The 21,107-nt window shown below is 42.8% G+C and overlaps 1 protein-coding gene across 4 annotated transcripts in view; it reads left to right on the top strand.

Moving 5' to 3' along the window:
- The window catches only part of LOC148347816 (integrin beta-3-like), an 83,797-nt gene extending 64,270 nt beyond the window's left edge, over positions 1-19,527 (top strand). For all 4 annotated transcript variants that reach the window (XM_088324207.1, XM_088324205.1, XM_088324206.1 and 1 more), the window contains 5 exons: positions 3,889-4,111; positions 6,233-6,333; positions 8,752-8,871; positions 15,503-15,669; positions 19,285-19,527. In XM_088324207.1, coding sequence (XP_088180333.1) covers positions 3,889-4,111; positions 6,233-6,333; positions 8,752-8,871; positions 15,503-15,669; positions 19,285-19,353 — 680 coding nt within the window. In that variant the 3' untranslated portion in view covers positions 19,354-19,527. The remainder of the gene's footprint in view (positions 1-3,888; positions 4,112-6,232; positions 6,334-8,751; positions 8,872-15,502; positions 15,670-19,284) is intronic.
- The last annotated feature ends 1,580 nt before the right edge of the window (positions 19,528-21,107 follow it).

Raw genomic sequence — 21,107 nt, 5'->3', positions numbered from 1 at the left:
AGTTGGGCAGCCAGGACAGGAGATTGGAGTGTTGTTGGAGGACAGAAACAAGTTGGGCAGCCGGGATGGGGGATCAAAGCGTCGTCATAGGACGGAAGCAAATCAGGCAGCCAAGACAGGTAAACGGGGCGTCGTCGGAGGACAGAAACAAGTAGGGCAGCAGGGACGGGAGATCGGAGTGTCGTCTTCGGACAGAAGCAAGTCGGGCAGCCGGGACGAAAGATTAGACCGTCGTCGGAGGACAGAAACAAGTCAGGCAGCCGGGACGGGAATTCGGAGCGTCGTCGGAGGACGGAAAAAAGTCGGGCAGCCGGGACGGGAGATCGGAGCGTGGTCGGAGGACGGAAACAAGTCAGGCAGCCAGGACAGGAGATCGGAGTGTCGTCGTCGGACGGAAGCAAGTCAGGCAGCCGGGACGAAAGATCAGAGCGTCAAAGGAGGACAGAAACAAGTCAGGCAGCCGGGACGGGAGTTCGGAGCGTCGCCAGAGGACAGAAAAAAGTCAGGCAGCCAGGACGGGAGATCGGAGCGTGGTCGGAGGACCGAAACAACTATGGAATGGTTCTGTAAAAAACAAACAACGGGGCTGAATCCTTTCACATCTTTTTGTGTTCAAATCCAGCTTTAAACTTCTCCGCAACAGTATCTCGGACCTGCCCGGTGTGTTCCTCGTTCTTCATGATGCTCTCTGCGCTTTAAACAGACTATCACAGTGCAGGTGCATTTATGCAGAGACTTGTTTACACACAGGTGCATTCCATTTATCAGCGTTAGTCATTTAGATCAACATTGAATCAATCTGAGATCCTCACTGAAGTTCTGGACAGAGTTTGCTGAGTCGTTTCTAGAGCAAGAATGAAAAATCTTAAGATCTCAGTGGTATGTTTGGCTTTGTTCCCCAGAGTTTACAGACACACACCATGTATACCCCAAAGCGGGCAGATCGACATGAAAATACCTTTGCGGTTACTCATAGGCCCGACGTCGCGTAAGATGCTAAAAATAATGTTTGGACTGAAAACGGGAAGAAGCTGGGACATTTTTTTCCTTAAAAGTACGAAAAAGGGGAAGAAACGTTCCAGCCGGGGGAATTGTGACCATTACAGATCGTTTGAAGGGGGTTTATGCGGTTGCCATGTTTTGTGCAGCGTCCCTCTATTGTCTAAATGGAGACAGATGGCAAAAACATCATAAAAGATGACCGGATCCACAAAAAACCTTTTTTGGGGGGGTGTGGAATGTGAAGGAAAAAAAGCTTAAATCATAAGGGCTGTATGATTTTGTAAAAAAAAAAAAGTATTTAGTGAGTATTAAGTATTAAGTAAGTATTTGCGATTTTTCAAACCAGTATTGCAATTTTTCAGCAATTTTCTTTTTTGTTTTTTTGAAAGTTCATTTTCTGTGCTTGTCTTTTGGAGGAGAGCACTTAATCATAGTGACATTTTCTTACCCATGGGTCGGCATCCTTAAATAATGGGTTGTAAGCCGGGACAGGAGAGCAGACGTGGTCGGGATCAAAAACGGGTCGTCGCCGGAGACAAACGGGGAGATCGGGAGCGGACAGTTAGACAGGAACGATAACGGACAGGGAACACAAGCAGGAAACAGGACCTATACTTAATATACTAGATTTAAGACATTTGTGTTGTATTTAGATTGTAATCTGTCATGAACCGGAACAGGATCACGTTTCTCACACAAGCCTTTAATTTTACGTCCGAACCTTCGGGACAGTAAGAAACCACAAAGATACCTTTAAACATGAGCAGATGTGCTGTAAAAACATCCTTTTCAAGGGTCAGAGTGTAATATTTAGTGCCCCCTAGTGGCTCGACCAAAAACATCAATCAGTAAAAGTAAAAAATACATGAACTATAACAATAAACGGGACAAAAATAGACGGGAACGAAACTGGAAACCAATACTAAACAGGACAAAAATAAACGGGAACAATACCAGACAGGAAAAGCCAACGGGACAGACAGGATTGATATCAAAACTGGATATCAAAATTAAACAGGACAAACTACACAGGAATGAAACTGGAAACCGATATTAAACAACAGGACAGACAGGATTGATATCAAAACAGGATATTGAAATTAAACAGGACAAACTAGACGGGAATGAAACTGGAAACCGATATTAAACAAGGGGACAGACAGGTTTGATATCAAAACAGGATATCGAAATTAAACCGGACAAACTAGACGTAAACAAAAACTGGAGAGAATAATAAACAGGACAAAAATAGACGGAACGAAACTGAAAACCGATATTTAACAGGACAAAAATAAACGGGAACAGAACCAGACAGGAAAGCCAACAAGACAGACAGGATTGATATCAAAGCAGGATATCGAAATTAAACAGGACAAACTAGACGGGAACGAAACTGGAAACTGATAATAAACAACGGGACGGACAGGTTTGATATCAAAACAGGATATTGAAATTAAACAGGACAAACTAGACGGCAACGAAACTGGAAACCAATATTAAACTACGGGACGGACAGGATTGATATCAAAACAGGATATTGAAGTTAAACAGGACAAACTAGACAGGAATGAAACTGGAAATTGATATTAAACAACGGGATAGACAGGATTGATATCACAATAGGCTATCGAAAGTAAACCGGACAACCTAGACGTAAACAAAAACTGGAGAGAATAATAAACAGGACAAAAATAGACGGGAACGAAACGGAAAACCGATATTAAACAGGACAAAAGTAAACTGGAACAGAACTAGACAGGAAAAACCAACAGGACAGACAGGATTGATATCAGAACAGGATATCGAAATTAAACAGGACAAACTAGACAGGAACGAAACTGGAAACCGATATTAAACAACGGGATGGACAGGATGGATATCAAAACAGGATATCAAAATTTAACAGGACAAACTAGACGGGAACGAAACTGGAAACCGATATTGAACAACGGGACAGACAGGAAAGATATCAAAACAGGATATCGAAATTAAACCGGACAAACTAGACGTAAACAAAAACTGGAGAGAATAATAAACAGGACAAAAATAGACGGGAACGAAACTGGAAACCGATATTAAACAGGACAAAAATAAACTCAAACAATACCGGACAGGAAAAGCTAACAGGAAGGACAGGATTTATATCAAAACAGGATATCGAAATTAAACAGGACAAACTAGACAGGAATGGAACTGGAAACCGATATTAAACAACGGGACGGACAGGATTGATATCTAAACAGGATATCGATATTAAACGGGACAAACTAGACGGGAACGAAACTGGAAATTGATATTAAACAATGGGATGGACAGGTGGGATATCAAAACAGGATATCAAAATTAAACAGGACAAACTAGACGGGAACGAAACTGGTAAGCGATATCAAACAACGGGATGGACAGGATTGATATCAAAAAAGGATATCAAAATTAAACCGGACAAACGAGACGTAAACAAAAACTGCAGAGAATGATAAACAGGACAAAAATAGACGGGAACGAAACTGGAAACTGATAACAAACAACGGGACAGACAGGGTTGATATCAAAACAGGGCATTGAAATTAAACGGGACAAACTAGACGGGAACGAAACTGGAGATCAATATTAAACAGGAGAAAATAAACAGGAACAATACCGGACAGGAAATACCAACAGGAAACAGGACCAGGTCAAAACCCATTGACGGACTGACAAAGAGTGAATGAGAGCACTGATCTTAAATAGACGGAAAGCCAATCCGTCAACGAGCCGGAGCCGGCACCACACAGGCGGGGCCAATTGGGCGCCTTGGCAACCGTGACAATAGTAATGACATGTCTTTTAGAAATGCAAACTGGTATCCCTTCGACCTGCCTTATATATTTTCTCTTCCTCTTCCAGGCCACGGCGTGTGTAACTGCGGCTTCTGCCAGTGCGCCCCCGCCTGGCAGGGAGAGAATTGCAACTGCTCCACGCGTACCGATACCTGCATGTCCCACCTGGGCTTGCTGTGCAGTGGGCGTGGCCAATGCATTTGCGGCACCTGCGAATGCACGCAACCCGGGGCCTACGGCGCCACCTGTGACAAGTGCCCCACCTGCCCCGATGCCTGCACCATGAAGAAGTATTTCACGCGTTCAAACTGGATTATAAGGCACACCCACAAAAATGAGCCTTTTGTTGTATATTTTGCATATATAAGGCAAAATTTTGTATGCAAAAAGAAAATTAATCTGTGGTGGTGAGTGCTATTAGGGCTGCTGTGCATTAAGTAATCAATAGATCACTGGTGGTACAGATGACATTAGAAAAGGCATATGTCATGATACTATTTTTACTCACTGTGCCAGATTTGCATAGTGCCTTCTGATTGGTTACACAGTCTCCCCATCTTCATTTGTGCGTCAATAACGTCGTGGTTAAATGTCATGAACCAGAACTGGATCTGGACCCAAACGCGTGACGTTTCTCACACGAGCCTTTTATTTTACGGGAAATGGGGAGTCATGCACGTTAGGCAGCAGTATGGCGTGGAATGATAGGAAGCCAGAGGCTGACGAGATACCGATTGCCCAAGCAGATATCGGACAGATGGGGTAGATACCGGAAAGGACAGGATTGATACAGAAACAGGATATCGAAATTAAACAGGACAAACTAGACGGGAACGAAAACTGGAGAAAATAATAAACAGGACAAAAATGGGCGAAAACTAAACTGAAAACCGATATTAAACTGGACAAAAATAAACTGGAACAATACAGATTGCCCGAGCAGATATCGGACAGATGGGGTTGATATGGGACAGGACGGGACCGACAGGACTGCTATAGAAACAGGATATCGAAATAAAACAGGACAAACTAGACGGGAAGGAAAACTGGAGATAATCATAAACAGGACAAAAATAGAAGGGAACGATACGAGACAGGAAACGCAGGCAGAAAACCGGACAGAGTCAAAAACCCACGTCTTGCGAGGCAGAGGTTTGTTGATGGACTGACAAAGGGAGATAGAAAGCACTGAGCTTAAATAGAAGAGAACCCAATCTGTCAACGAGCCGCAGCTGGCGCCACACGGACGGGGCCAATTGGGCGCCATGGCAACCGTGACAGTTAAATAGATATACAGTACTATGTAAGCCTGTATAGTATTTTGTTGAAATACTTTGTTTTCCCCTTTCTCTAACATTTGTGGGTGAAGAAGAGAAGAGACAGTTTAACTTATCAGAACACACTATGGTGTCGCGTCCAGAACAAAGGGTAGACCCAATCGCGTAACGATTCTCGCAAGTTTATTGAGAGAGGAAGGGCAGCTAAAGGCGGGAAGTAAGTCACTCTCGGATTGTGATCCGAATACGGAAGTGGCTCTCCCGTAGCGAGCGATGGCGGTGTCAGGGACGGAAAAACAGGTCAGTTGCCGGGACAGCGGTTGGGGTCGGAAACGAGTCGAAAACCAGGACGGGAGAGTATTCGTAGTCGGGATCAAAAATGGGTCGTAAGCCGGGATGGGGAAGCAGACGTGGTGGGGATCAAAACAGGTCGACGCCGGAGACAGACGGGAGCAAAAACGGGACAGGCGAAAGTCAGGGTCAAAAAAGGCTTGCCTTGTATAAACAGAGGTTCGCAGACGGACTGACAACAGGGGAGTGACAGGACTGGGTTTAAATAGGGACTGGGAGCCAATCAGAACCCGCAGCGGTTGGCGCCAAATGAGCGGGCACAGGTGATTCAAATCGGTAATCATGACAGTTGTAGGATACTCCCTCAAGTTCATTACAATAGACGTAGACGGGATCAAAAACAGGTCGTAACCGGAGAAAAACGCGAGTAAAAACGGGACAGGCGGGAGTCAGGGTCAAAAAAGGCTTGCTTTGTATAAACAGAGGTTTGCAGACGGACTGTCAAAAGGTGACAGACAGGAGTGGGTTTAAATAGGGAGAGGGAGCCAATCAGATTCCGAGGCAGGTGATTCACATCAGTAATCATGACATATGCAAATATTGTTTCTTGTATCGTGAGCAAAAATAATGTGATCATAAAATGCCTTTTTGTATGTCATCTGTACCACTAGTGGTCGAGTGATCAATTGCTTGCGTTTGATTCCCTTTGCATGAACTTTTTTGTGATTTTGGTCAGCAATGTTTCAAATTGGGGTTTTAGGTGTGTCTTATAGTCCAGAACGGGAACTTTTATTAGAAATTCTATTTGGAATGTCTTCATTTTCTGTGTTTTTTTCATGACAGGGAATGTGTGGAGTGTAAACATTTCAAGAGAGGCGCTCTCTTTGAGGACAACACCTGCGCTCGCATTTGCAAGGATGAGATTATCCTGATGGAGGAATTAGGTAATGGATCAAATCAATTCCAAGAAGCATCAGAATGCCTCCTTCCTGATTTCTGAGTTTTTTGCATATATATCACTCATCGAGCTTTCAGATCATCAAACCAGTTCGAATAGCACGCAGAGACAACCCAAGGAAAAACAAAATGCCGTTTTGAAATGTTGATTCTATTTATTAAGCCACAAACAGGAACAGAGCAGGAACGGAGACGGGACCCAATTGCGTTTGTTTTACTCAGTTTTTATTGAGAAGGAGAACAGGACTTGCATCCACGATCTGATGATCGTCGGAAAAGTAGGTCGATAGCCGGGACAGGAGAGCAAGAACAGTAGTGGAAGAGTAGTGGAACTTCCGTGTCGAGCGAGGGAAAACAGGTCGATGGCCAGGACGGGTGAGCAAAACTGAAACAGGTCCAGAAAAGAGGTCGGCAACAGGTATCAGGCAGGAAACAGGACAAACAGGTCGATGGCCGGGACAGAGGAGCAAAAACATAAACAGGTCCAGAAAAGAGGTCGGCAACGGGAATCAGACAGAAAACAGGGCAGGATAGAGACAGAGAGTCACAAAAAGCTTGCCTAGCTGGGAGCATAGGTTTGCAGACGATCTGACGAATTTTTTCTGGAAAACGGGAGTTTTAAAAGAGTCCAACAGCCACTCAAACGTTGATAGTAATTGGCAATGAGTCTGCAAAGGAATTTTGGCCCATTCTTCTTTGCAAAATGGTTTCAAATCAATCAAGTTGAAAGTTTTCTAGCATGATTCTGATTGGCTCCCTGTCCCTATGTAAACCCAGTCCTGTCACTCACCTGTTGTCAGTCCGTCTGCTAACCTCTGTTGATACAAGGCAAGCCTTTTTTGACCCTGACTCCTACCTGTCCTGTTTTTTACTCCCGTTTGTCTCCGGCCACGACCTGTTTTGATCACGACCATGTCTGCTCCCCCGTGCCGGCTTTCGACCCATTTCTAATCCCGACTGCGTCTACTGTCCCGTCCTGGCTTACGACTCGTTTCCGACCACGTTTTTGCTCTCCGTCCCGGCTACCAACCTGTTTTTCCGTCCCTGACACCGCCATCGCTTGCTACGGTGCGAGAGGGACTTTCTTCCCACAACCAGTGAACACCGGATCGTGGGCGCAGCTCTTCCTCTTTCTTTCAATAAAACCTGTGGTAAACGTTATGCAATTGGGTCCTGATTCTGTTCTGGTCGAGACAATATCGTCCTTAACTGTTGGCGTCATATTCTCTTTTGCCAATTCTGTGCCATTTTACACCAAATGTTACGGCTGCCATCCCCCAAAAATTTTTGACTTATCAGTCCACAGAATGTTCCTCCAAAAGTCTTGAGGATAATCAAGATGCTTTTTGGCAGATGTGAGACAAGTCTTTGTGTTCTTTTGTGACTGAAGTTGTTTTCGTTTGGGAACTTTCCCATAGATGCCATTTTTGGCTGGTGTCTTTGTAATAGTGGAGTCATCAACACAGACCTTAACTGAGGCCAGTGAGGCCTGCAGTTCTATGGGTTTTTTTCAAGGTTTTTTTTTTGTAACTTCCTGGATGAGCCATTGTTAAAGTTTTGGAGCAATCTTAATTGGTTGACCACTCCTTGATTGGACTCACCTGTGCCCGCTCATTTGCCGCCAACTGCCGCGGGTTCTGATTGGCTCCCTGTCACTATTTGAACCCAGTCCTGTCAATCCCCTGTTGTCAGTCCGTCTGTGAACCTCTGTTGATACAAGGCAAGCCTTTTTCGACCCTGACTCCCGCCTGTCCCGTTTTTTGCTGCCGTTTGTCTCCGGCTACGACCCGTTTTGATCCCGACCACATCTGCTCTCCTGTCCCGACTTGCGACCTGTTTTTGATTTCGACCGCGTCTGCTCTCCCGTCCCGGCTTACGACCCGTTTCTGACCCCGACCGTGTTCTTGCTCTACTGCCCTGGCTATCCACCTGTTTTTCCGTCCCTGACAACGCCATCGCTCGCCACAGAAGATCCACTTCCGTATTCGGATCTTAATACGACTCCGAGAGCGACTTGCTTCCCGCGTCCAGCGCTGCCCTTCCTCTTTCTTTCAATACAATTGTGAGAAAACGTGACGCGATTGGGTCTACCCTGTGTGCTGGTCGTGACACTTGAAAGGTTTTCCGGTCTTCCCAGTTTTCTCCATTTGTGGATAATGGCTCTGACAGTGGTTCGTCACAGATGCTTTGTAATTTATCAAGGGGGGCAATTACTTTTTATAAAGCGCCTTAATAAATGGAATCAACATTTGAAAATAACTTTTTGTATTTCCTTAGTTTATCTCTGTGTGAAATTCAAATTTTGTGGGTGAAAAATATGCAAAAAAGCTTAGAAATCAGAAACGGGAACGAATACTTTTTCACAGAACATGTGAGAAAGTATAAGAAGTCCAATTTTTGTCCAGTTTTTCACGACAGAAACGCGGCAAACTGCACTTACAAGGACGAGAACGACTGTGTGCAGCGTTTTCAGTACTACGAGGATTCAAGCGGAAAGTCCATCTTATATGTCGTCAAGGAGCCAGGTAACACTTCCATTCTTTGAAAATATTAAAATAAAATGTATAAATGGAATTTGAGAAATTCAACTACATTTGAAACCATTTAACATATTTTGTTTGAAAACAATATTATCCATTTCTGTCATGAACCGGAACAGGATCAGGACCCAAACGCGTGACGTTTCTCACACAAGCAAATGGTAAATGGTAAACTCCTCTTGCACTATCGGCACTATGGTATGGTAAAATACTATACGTAGCCATAATACAATACAACTTTACTTATATCTGTACATTCGAGGAAACTGTGCAGGTCAGATGTATCGACATTTCGTTCTGTATACACGTGTACTAGAATGACAATAGAGTAGATCTAAATCTGAATCTGAATCTGATTTGAGGATAATCAAGATGCTAAATGGTAAATGGACTGCATTTATAAAGCGCTTTTCAAGTCAATGAAGACTTCCCAAAAAGCTTTACAATGTGCTTCACACTTATCCATTCACTCACACACTCACACACCAATAGGGAGTCAGCCTCCAAACGTTTTGAGGATAATCAAGATGCTAAATGGTAAATGGACTGCATTTATAAAGCGCTTTTCAAGTCAATGAAGACTTCCCAAAAAGCTTTACAATGTGCTTCACACTTATCCATTCACTCACACACTCACACACCAATAGGGAGTCAGCCTCCAAACGTTTTGAGGATAATCAAGATGCTAAATGGTAAATGGACTGCATTTATAAAGCGCTTTTCAAGTCAATGAAGACTTCCCAAAGCGCTTTACAATAGGCTTCACACTTATCCATTCACTCACACACTCACACACCAATAGGGAGTCAGCCTCCAAACGATTTGAGGATAATCAAGATGTTAAATGGTAAACGGACTGCTTTTATAAAGCGCTTTTCAAGTCAATGAAGACTTGCCAAAGCGCTTTACAATGTGCTTCACACTTACCCATTTACTCACACACTCACACACCAATAGTGGCCGTGCAGCCATGCAAGGCGCCAACCTGCTTATTGGGGGCATTAGGGATTCAGTGTCTTGCCCAAGGACACTTCGACATATAACACGGAGGAGCCGGGAAGCTTTAAGCCTTATTTTACGGGAAATGGGGAGTCATGCACATAAGGCAGCAGTCTGGCGTGGAATGACAGGAAGCCAGAGCCCGACGAGATTGATACCAATTGCCTGAGTAGATATCGGACGGATGGGGTCGATACAGGACAGGACGGGACCAAAGAGGTTGATAATGAAACAGGATATCAAAATTAACAGGACAAACTAGACGGGAACGAAAACTGGAGAGAATAATAAACAAGACAAAAATATGGTTTCCAGTTTCATTTCCGTCTAGTTTGTCCTGTTTGATTTCGATACCCTGTTTTGATATTAACCCTGTCTGTCCCCTCGTTTAATGTCGGTTTCCAGTTTCGTTCCCGTCTAGTTTGTCCTGTTTGATTTCGATACCCTGTTTTGATATCAATCCTGTCCATTCCGTCGTTTGATATCGGTTTCCAGTTTCGTTCCTGTCTAGTTTGTCCTGTTTGATTTCGATAACCTGTTTTGATATCAATCCTGTCTGTCCCCTCGTTTAATGTCGGTTTCCAGTTTCGTTCCCGTCTAGTTTGTCCTGTTTGATTTCGATACCCTGTTTTGATATCAATCCTGTCTGTCCCGTTTTTTAATGTCGGTTTCCAGTTTCGTTCCCATCTAGTTTGTCCTGTTTGATTTCGATACCCTGTTTTGATATCAATCCTGTCCATTCCGTCGTTTGATATCGGTTTCCAGTTTCGTTCCTGTCTAGTTTGTCCTGTTTAATTTCCATATCCTGTTTTGATATCAATCCTGTCTGTCCCGTTGTTTAATATCAGTTTCCAGTTTCGTTCCTGTCTAATTTGTCCTGTTTAATTTCGATACCCTGTTTCAATATCAATCCTGTCCGTTCCATTGTTTGATATCGGTTTCCGGTTTCGTTCCCGTCTAGTTTTTTCCTGTTTAATTTCAACATCCTGTTTTGATATCAATCCTGTCTGTCCCGTTTTTTAATGTCGGTTTCCAGTTTCGTTCCTGTCTAGTTTGTCCTGTTTAATTTTGAAATCCAGTTTGATATCAAGCCAGTCTCTCCCGTCCTGTCCGGTATCGACCCCATCTGTCCGATATCCACTCAAGCAATTGATATCGATCAGGTCGGCCTCTGGCTTCCCGTCATTCCACGCCGGACTGCTGCCTAACGTGCATGACTCCCCATTTCCCGTAAAATAAAAGGCTTGTGTGAGAAACGTCACGCGTTTGGGTCCTGATCCTCTTCCGGTTCTTGGCATTCACACTCGATTCTTTCTTTTATGCTCCTTGAAAAATTGACTTCAAAAGTCCTTGAAAAATGCTTGAAATTGGCCATGAATGATGTGTACGAACCTGTTATAAACCTAAAAATCAGATTCAAAATAAAAAAACTTTATTTCATGTAGGTAACAACACACAAAGAACCACTGCCCTGTCATCTGCTTGTTGGGTGGTGGTAAGAAAGGATTAGGAGGTGTTTTAAGGGGCCCCCAATCGCCCCCAGAGAAAGTCTGTCCTGGGGTCTCTTGCCTCTCATAAACGCGGGAGCCTCATTTAAAATCTCCAACGGGTTTGCGCCCCGCCGAGGCGAAACCGGTCGTAAAAACGTCCCGGTCCGGCTTCTCTGGGATCTGCTGACTCCGCATGAACGGAGCTAGCTAAGCAAAAGGTGCAGTGAAGGGAACAAAATTGTTTAAAGGGACAGTGTGTGATATTAACACAACACACAGATACTGCTGGAAGTGGGAATTTCCCCACGGGGATGAAGAAAGTATCTATCTATCTATCTATCTATCTATCTATCTATCTATCTATCTATCTATCTATCTATCTAGACATCTATCTAGACATCTATCTAGACATCTATCTAGACATCTACCTATCTAGACATCTACCTATCTATCTATCTATCTATCTAGACATCTAGACATCTAGACATCTATCTATCTATCTTAGACATCTATCTACTATATCTATCTATCTATCTATCTATCTATCTAGACATCTAGACATCTAGACATCTATCTTAGACATCTATCTATCTATCTATCTATCTATCTATCTATCTATCTATCTATCTATCTATCTATCTATCTATCTATCTATCTATCTATCTATCTATCTATCTATCTAGATATCTATCTGGACCTCTATCTGGACTTCTATCTATCTATCTTTCTATCTTAGACATCTATCTACTATGTCTATCTATCTATCTATCTAGACATCTTACTATCTAGACATCTATCTATCTATCTAGACATCTATCTATCTATCTATCTATCTAGACATCTATCTATCTATCTATCTATCTAGACATCTAGACATCTATCTATCTATCTATCTTAGACATCTATCTATCTATCTATCTATCTATCTATCTATCTATCTATCTATCTATCTATCTATCTATCTATCTATCTATCTATCTATCTGGACCTCTATCTATCTATCTATCTATCTATCTGGACCTCTATCTATCTATCTATCTATCTATCTATCTATCTTTCTATCTTAGACATCTATCTACTATGTCTATCTATCTATCTATCCATCTATCTATCTATCTAGACATCTATCTATCTATCTAGACATCTATCTATCTATCTATCTATCTAGACATCTAGACATCTAGACATCTATCTATCTATCTATCTTAGACATCTATCTACTATATCTATCTATCTATCTATCTATCTATCTATCTATCTATCTATCTATCTATCTATCTATCTATCTATCTATCTATCTATCTATCTATCTGGACCTCTATCTGGACCTCTATCTATCTATCTATCTTTCTATCTTAGACATCTATCTACTATGTCTATCTATCTATCTATCTATCTATCTATCTATCCATCTATCTATCTATCTAGACATCTATCTATCTATCAAACCACTAGATGTCTCTTATTGTGGAAAGCAACCTAAACCAGTGCTTCCATGCACAAACTACAGGGACTTAAAGTGACCGGATCGCAACATTTTTCTTTGCATTTTTTCGGCAAAGAAAGAAAAAAAGAAAAGAAAAAAGTGAAACTAAGAAAAAGAAAAGAGAATAGGAAGGAGAAAAAGGAGGAAAATAATACAAAAGGTTAAAAAAACAGAAGAAAAAAGGAAAGAATAAGGAAAATGTAAGAAAAAGAAAGAAAATGGGAAAAATGAAAAGAAGAGTGAAAAGAATAAGGAGGAAATGAAACAAGAAAAATAGAGGGGAAAAGAGAAAAAAAAATGTAAAAAAAAAGTGAAACCTAGAAAAAAAAAGAAACGAAAAGGAGAATGAAAATAATAAATTAGAATAAAAAAGTAAAGAAAAAAGAAAAGGAAAACAAGAAAAAATGAACCAATCAAGTAAAAAGAAGAAAAAAACAATAATAAAAAAAGAGTACAAAGCAGAGAGTAAAAGAAAACAAAACCTGGAAAGAGAAGAAGAAAATATAATTACAAAGGCAAAAAAATAAGAATATCTGAAAAAAAGAAAAACATTGGCAAAAAAGAAAGATCAAGAAAAGGGGTAGGTCAAACAAATCAAAAGTTAGAAAAGGGACAGTTTTTGGATTTTACCCTTAGCAACAAGATGGCCGACAATCATTTTAATTAAATAGAAATTCTCCATCTATGACTGTGTTAGTTCGTGTGATTTTGATAGAAAATTAATTGTATATCAGTTCTTTTCCCCTAATCAATAACGTTTTTGAACCACTGGGTGGTGCTAAATATGACACACTGTCCCTTTAAGGGGAATCAACACTTAAAATGTAATGAGCCTTGATGGAGACGGGAAATGAGCAAAAACAAAAGCCAAACTCAAAAGTGGAGCTTTGATGTTCCTTGTAAATCGTTGCCTCTCCCTTAGGGCATCCTGGACTTCACATATGAATAAGTCACAATATCGGCGGGGGGAAAGCAAGAAAATGGATCCATGGGAAATTGTTCTGCAGAGCAAACTGGAGGGAAATTCGTGCCACAAATGTTATAATAATTCAATTGAATTGAAATGAATTGGCTTTATCCTCAATGATAACAACAAGGTAATGTCACGGTTGCCATGGCGCCCAATTAGCCACGCCCATGTGCGGCTCATTGACCGATTGGCTTCCCTTCTATTTAAGCTCAGTGCTCTCACTCACCCTTTGTCAGTCTGTCAACGAACCTCTGCCCCGCAAGATGTGGGTTCTGACTCTGTCCTGATTGCTGTTGGTATTTCCTGTCCCGTTTATTTCGTCCTGTTTAATACCGGTTTCCATTTTTGTTCTCGTCTAGTTTGTCCTGTTTAATTTCAATACCCTGTTTTGATATCAACCTGTTCGTCCCGTTGTTTAATATCGGTTTCCAGTTTTGTTCCCGTCTAGTTTGTCCTGTTTAATTTCAATACCCTGTTTTGATATCAATCCTGTCCGTCCCGTTGTTTAATATCGGTTTCCAGTTTCGTTCCTGTCTAGTTTGTCCTGTTTAATTTTGATATCCTGTTTTGATATCAACCCTGTCTGTCCCGTTGTTTTCATATCAGTTTCCAATTTCGTACCCATCTAGTTTGTCCTGTTTGATTTCGATACCCTGTTTTGATATCAATCCTGTCTGTCCTGTTGTTTAATATCGGTGTCAGTTTCGTTCCCATCTAGATTGTCCTGTTTAATTTCGATACACTGTTTTGATATTAATCATGTCTATCCCGTTGTTTAATATCGGTTTCCAGTTTCGTTCCCGTCTAGTTTGTCCTCTTTAATTTCAATACCCTGTTTTGATATCAATCCTGTTTGTCCTGTTGTTTAATATCAGTTTCCAGTTTCGTTCCCGTCTAGTTTGTCCTGTTTAATTTCGATACCCTGTTTTGATATCCATCCTGTCTGTCCCTTTATTTAATCAGTTTCCTTTTTCGTTCCCGTCTAGTTTGTCCTGAAAAATTTCGAAGTCCTGTTTTGATATCAAACCTGTCTGTCCTGTTGTTTAATATCAGTGTCAGTTTCGTTTCCATCTAGATTGTCCTGTTTAATTTCGATACACTGTTTTGATATCCATCCTGTTTGTCCCGTTGTTTAATATCGATTTCCAATTTCGTTCCCGTCTAGTTTGTCCTCTTTAATTTCAATACCCTGTTTTGATATCATCCCTGTTTGTCCCGTTGTTTAATATCGGTTTCCAATTTCGTACCCGTCTAGTTTGTCCTGTTTAATTTCGATATCGTGTTTCAATATCAATCCTGTCTGTCCCGTCCTTTCCGGTATCGACCCCATCTGTCTGATATCAATTTGGGCAATTGGTATCAATCTTGTCGATCTCTGGCTTCCTATCATTTCACTCCAGACCGCTGCCTAACGTGCATGACTCCCCATTTCCCGTAAAATAAAAGGCTTGTGTGAGAAACGTCACGCGTTTGGGTCCTGATCCTCTTCCGGTTCTTGAAAATTTGTGCACTGTGTAGCATCAAGATGCCAGACAAACATGGCGGTGACTAATGAAAGATATACACATTTCTACACCTATGATAGATAGTTCATGTATTTTTTTCTTTCACCAATTGAAGTTTTTTGTCGAGCCACTAGGGGGCACTCAATAGGTATCTTTGCGGTTTCAGATTGTCCCGAAGGTCCGGACGTTTTGGTGGTGCTGCTTTCGGTGGCGGGGGCCATTTTGTTCCTGGGTTTGGCGGCGCTGCTCATTTGGAAGCTGCTGATCACGATTCACGACAGACGGGAATTCGCCAAATTCGAAGAAGAACGGGCACGGGCCAAGTGGGACACGGTGGGTGCGCTTTTTTTGCCATTTAATCCTGATTTTTGTATATTGTTGTGAAAAAAAAGGATTAAAGGAGAGGTGTGTAAACGTTTGAGGTGACGGATGGCAAAAAGGTTCAAAAATTTCCAAAATGATTTGTGTTTTTTGCATATTTATCACTCAATGGTTTCAGATTATCCATGTCACGGTTGCCCATGGCTCATTGACAGATTAGCTTCCCTTCTGTTTAAGCTCAGTGCTCTCACTCACCCTTTGTCAGTCCGTCAACGAACCTCCGCACCCGCAAGATGTGGGTTTTGACTCCTGTTTCCTGCCCAGTATTGTTCCCGTTTTTGTCCTGTTTAATATCGATTTCCAGTTTCGTTCCCGTCTAGTTTGTCCTGTAAAATTTCGATACCCTGTTTGGATATCAATCCTGTTTGTCCCGTTGTTTAATATCGGTTTCCACTTTTGTTCCTGTCTAGTTTGTCCTGTTTAATTTTGATATCCTGTTTTGATATCCTACCTTTCCGTCCCGTTGTTTAATATCGGTTTCCAGTGTCGTTCCCGTCTAGTTTGTCCCGTTTAATTTCGATATCCTGTTTAGATATCAATCCTGTCCGTCCCGATGTTTAATATCGGTTTCCAGTTTCGTTCCTGTCTAGTTTGTCCTGTTTAATTTCAATACCCTGTTTAGATATCAATCCTGTCCGTCCCGTTGTTAAATATCGGTTTCCGGTTTCGTTCCCGTCTAGTTTTTCCCGTTTAATTTCGATATCCTGTTTTGATATCAATTCTGTCTCTCCCGTTGGGTTTTCCTGTCCGGTATTGTTCCCATTTATTTTGTCCCGTTTAATATCGGTTTCCAGTTTTGTTCCCGTCTATTTTCGTGCTGTTTATTCTTTCCAGTTTTCGTTCCCATCTAGTTTGTCCGGTTTATTTTTGATATTCTGTTTCATTATCAATCCTGTCTGTCCCGTCCTGTTGGGTATCGACCCCATTCGTCCGATATCTGCTCGTCGGCCTCTGGCTTCCCAACATTCCACGCCAGACTGCTGCCTAACGTGCATGACTCCCCATTTCCCGTAAAATAAAAGGCTTGTGTGAGTAACCTCATGCGTTTGGGTCCGGATCCTGTTCTGGTTCATGACAGATTACAATCTAAATACAACACAAATGTCTTAAATCTAGTATATTAAGTATAGCTCCTGTTTCCTGCTTGTGTTCCTTGTCCGTTATCGTTCCTGTCTAACTGTCCGCTCCCGATCTCCCCGTTTGTCTCCGGCGACGACCCGTTTTTGATCCCGACCACGTCTGCTCTCCTGTCCCGGCTTACGACCTGTTTTTGATCCCGACCATGTTTTTGCTCTCCTGTCTCGTCTATCGACCTGTTTTTCAGTCACCGCCACCTCCCGCTCCGGAAGATCCACTTCTGTTTTCGAAACAAGATCCGATTTTGGTAGAGGCTTGCTTCCCGCATCCAGCGCTGCTCTTCGTCTTTCTATCAATAAAACCTGTGGTTAACGTTACGCGATTGGGTCCTGATTCCGTTCCGGTCGTGACATTATCGACATTTCAAAACTGCATTTTGTGTTTCTTTGGGTTGTCTCTGTGATAGTACAATTGGGTCGGTGACCTGAAAGCTTTATGAGTGATAAATATGCAAAAAAAAACACAGAAATCAGGAAGAGGGCAAACACTTTTTCAGATTTTGACCCTTTTTTGTTCAGCAGGACAGTTTTAGACCCTGATGTTGTGGTTGAAAATGGTGGCTTTTTACGGTCGTGTTAAGACGCTAAAGTGGAGGGCCACACACACTTGCGGCTCCTGAGTGTCTTTTATTACTCGCACTGCCTGCTGTTAGCCACAAACACGACAGGAAGCTAGCTTGGCTTTAAATGAGCTAACGTTCGGTAGCTCTTCCTGCTAATGAGCTGCTGTTAGCCGCCGACGAAACCGCAACAATTATTTCACATTGCTCTTTTGGTCTTTGTGTCCCTTTTTTTTTTTTTTACCATTTTCTTGGGTGATCCTTCAGCGCTAGCTTACCCAATATATTAGCTCGGAGCAAAGAAAGATTTCAACATTTAAGGCAGATACTCGGACTTGGCATGGTTTGTACGGGTGCTTGAAATCCTTGAAAATGCTTGATATTTAATCTGATTTAAAAAGTGCATGAATTTTAAATGAAGTGCTTGTAAATTCTTGAATTTTAATATTCAGTTTTAAAGATTAAAAAAAGCATGCCGGACTCGTAGATAAGAGACAAAGAGAGGGGGGGTAAAAACAGGGAACTAGAGAAAGAGAGAGATACAGAGAAAGGAAGTGGGAAGAAATAGAGTAAACCGTGAAAGGTGATAACGAGAAAGACACGGGAAGAAAAAGAAGGAAGATTGACAAAAAGAGAAGAAAAAAAACAAGAAGAAAAGGGAAAGACGGTGAAAGAGAAAAAGAGCGAGAGCAAAAGAGAGAAAAGAGAAAAATGAATGAGAATAGAAGAAAAAGAGACAAATAGAGAAAGGAGGAGAAAGAGAGAGAAAAATAGAGAAAGGAAAAGAAAGGGAGAAAAGATAGAGAGAAGAGAAAAGAGAGGGGAAAAGAGAAAGAGAAAGGGAAAAAGAGAAAAAGTAGTTTGCAATAGTCTGTGGTCTGTGCAGCCCTTTGAGACTCTTTGGGATAAAGGGTGTCACAAATCAACATGACTTGACTCATCTTGAGGTTTTGGAGTTTTTCCTTGTCCTCATGTCGGTTTTAGATCAGGGGATGGTGTCATAATAGTATGTAGTTTGCAATAATCTGTGGTCTGTGCAGTCCTTTTAGACTGTCTCTTCTCAAGGTTTCTTTATCTTCCTCATGTTGAGGTTTTTGAGTTTTCCCTTGCCCTCATGTAGGTTTTAGATCGGGGGATTGTGTCATAATAGTCTGTGGTTTGCAACAATCTGTGGTCTGTGCAGCCCTTTGATACTCTTTGTGATTAAGGGCCAAACAAATAAACATGACTTGATTGGATTTTAAATCAACTGTCTTCACCGGACTTCCTGTGCGGAGTTTGCATGTTCTCCCCGTGCTTGCGTGGGTTTCCTCCGAGCACTCCGGTTTCCTCCCACATTCCAAAAACAGGCATGTCAGGTTAATTGGCCAGTCCAAATTGTCCTTAGGTGTGAATGAGCCGTCAGTTGTTTACTAATTGTAAGCAAGCTTGTCAGAGTTTGCGTGTTCTCCCCTTGCTTGCGTGGGTTTCCTCCAGGCACTCCGGTTTCCCTCCCACATTCCAAAAACATGCAAGTCAGGTTAATTGGCTGGTCCAAATTGTCCCTAGGTGTGAATGAGCGAGCGAATTCTTTGTCCCTTCGTGCCCTGTGATTGGCTGGCAACCAGTTCAGGATGTCCCCCTGCCCACTGCCCGAAGATAGCTGGGATGTGCTCCAGCACCCCCGCGACCCTACTGAGGATAAGCGGTGCAAATAATGGATGGATGGATGGATGTCTTCACGTGTGTGCTAAAGGTCAATACAAGTAAACCGCTCTTGGGGGCCCCCTGGTGGTCGTGGGGCCCTCAACAGCCTCTGAGCTTGCTTATACCCGAATGATGTGCAAATAATGATAATTGATTGTGTATTCTATTGTGTCTTTGACTTGCAGGGCCACAATCCTCTTTATAAAGGGGCCACGTCCACCTTCACGAACATCACTTACAGAGGAAAAGAATGAAAACGAAGGAAAAACCAGACTTCCACCGTGGAATTCATGTGCAGGTCTCTACTGTTCCAAAGAAATTATTCCTATTTTGTAAATACGCAGAAATGAATGTGCGGCTCTCCACCAATCATCTGTCACGAAAACGAATGTCCGGCGTCAATAAATGTTGTTTTTGTGAGAGTTCAATTCATGTTTTTAAGTTCATTTCAGGGTTTGTACGCGTGCTTGAAATCCTTGAAAATGTTTGATTTTTTATTGTCTTTTCAAAGGTTGACATTTTGGGTGAAATGTTTCAAATTTATCACTCATCTCATTGGCTACACTGCTTATCCTCTGTAGGGTCGCGGGGGTGCCGGAGCCCATCCCAGCTATCATCGGGCAGTGGGCAGGGGACACCCTGAACTGGTTGCCAGCCGATCGCAGGGCACACGGGGACAGACAACTCGCTCGCTCATTCACACCTAGGGACAATTTGGACCGGCCAATCCACCTGACATGCATGTCTTTGGAATGTGGGAGGAAACCGGCGTGCCCGGAGGAAACCCACGCAAACACGGGGAGAACATACAAACTCCGCACAGGAAGTCTGGAGCTGGATTTGAACCCACGCAGGAGGTTCCCATGACCTGAACATGCGCTAACCACTGCACCGCCGTGCTGCCCTACGTTTTTATTATATTATTTATATCATTAAATTATTAAAATATATTAAATCTATTTTTATATTGTTTTCCTTATATCCTCACTGTAAAATGTGGACCTGGAGTGCCACATCCAATTTCGTTGTCACAATATATCCCATGTTGTAACAATGACAATAAAGGTATATTCTCATCTCATCAGCTACACCGCTTATCCTGAGTAGGGTCGCGGGGGTGCTGGAGCCCATCCCAGCAATCATCGGGCAGTGGGCAGGGGACACCCTGAACTGGTTGCCAGCCAATCGCAGGGCACACGGGGACAGACAACTCGCTCGCTCATTCACACCTAGGGACAATTTGGACCGGCCAATCCACCTGACATGCATGTCTTTGGAATGTGGGAGGAAACCGGCGTGCCCGGAGGAAACCCACGCAAGCAAGGGGAGAACATACAAACTCCGCACAGTAAGGCCGGTAGCTGGTTTTGAACCCACGACCTCAGAACTGTGCCGCACACGCGCTAACCACTGCGCCGCCGTGCTGCCCTATCTTTCGAATTGTTTCTCAAAAATGATGCCAACACTGCTCTCTGGAGGCTTCGATTTGTCACAAGCCAGAAACGGAGACAGGACCCAATAGCGTTTTTTTTTTACTAACTTTTTTTGAGAAAGAGAGCAGGACTTGCTTCCAAGAGCTGATGATTGTCGGACACGGGTAGCGGATGGCAGGAAAGCTCTTCCGTGTCGAGCGGGGATAGTCATGGCTGGCAGGAAAGCTGGTCGGTAACCGGGACAGGGGAGCAAGGGCAGTAATCAAGTCCAGAAAAAAGGTCGACAACAAGTATCAGGCAGGAAACAGGGCAAAACAGGTCGTGGTCGGCAACAGGTATCAGGCAGGAAACAGGGCAAAACAGGTCGTGGTCGGTAACAGGTATCAGGCAGGAAACAGGGCAAAACAGGTCATGGTCGGCAACAGGTATCAGGCAGGAAACAGGGCAAAACAGGTCGTGGTCGGCAACAGGTATCAGGCAGGAAACAGGGCAAAACAGGTCGATGGCCGGGATGGAGGAGCAAGGGCGGTAACGAGTACAGAAAAGAGGTCGGCAACAGGTATCAGGCAGGAAAC

This window comes from Urocampus carinirostris, chromosome 19 (genome assembly GCF_059441175.1).
Source record: "Urocampus carinirostris isolate Australia breed hairy pipefish chromosome 19, RoL_Ucar_1.0, whole genome shotgun sequence".
Lineage (NCBI taxonomy): Eukaryota > Metazoa > Chordata > Actinopteri > Syngnathiformes > Syngnathidae > Urocampus > Urocampus carinirostris.
Note: the sequence above shows the minus strand (reverse complement) of the source record. Positions and strands in the feature narration are given on the sequence as shown.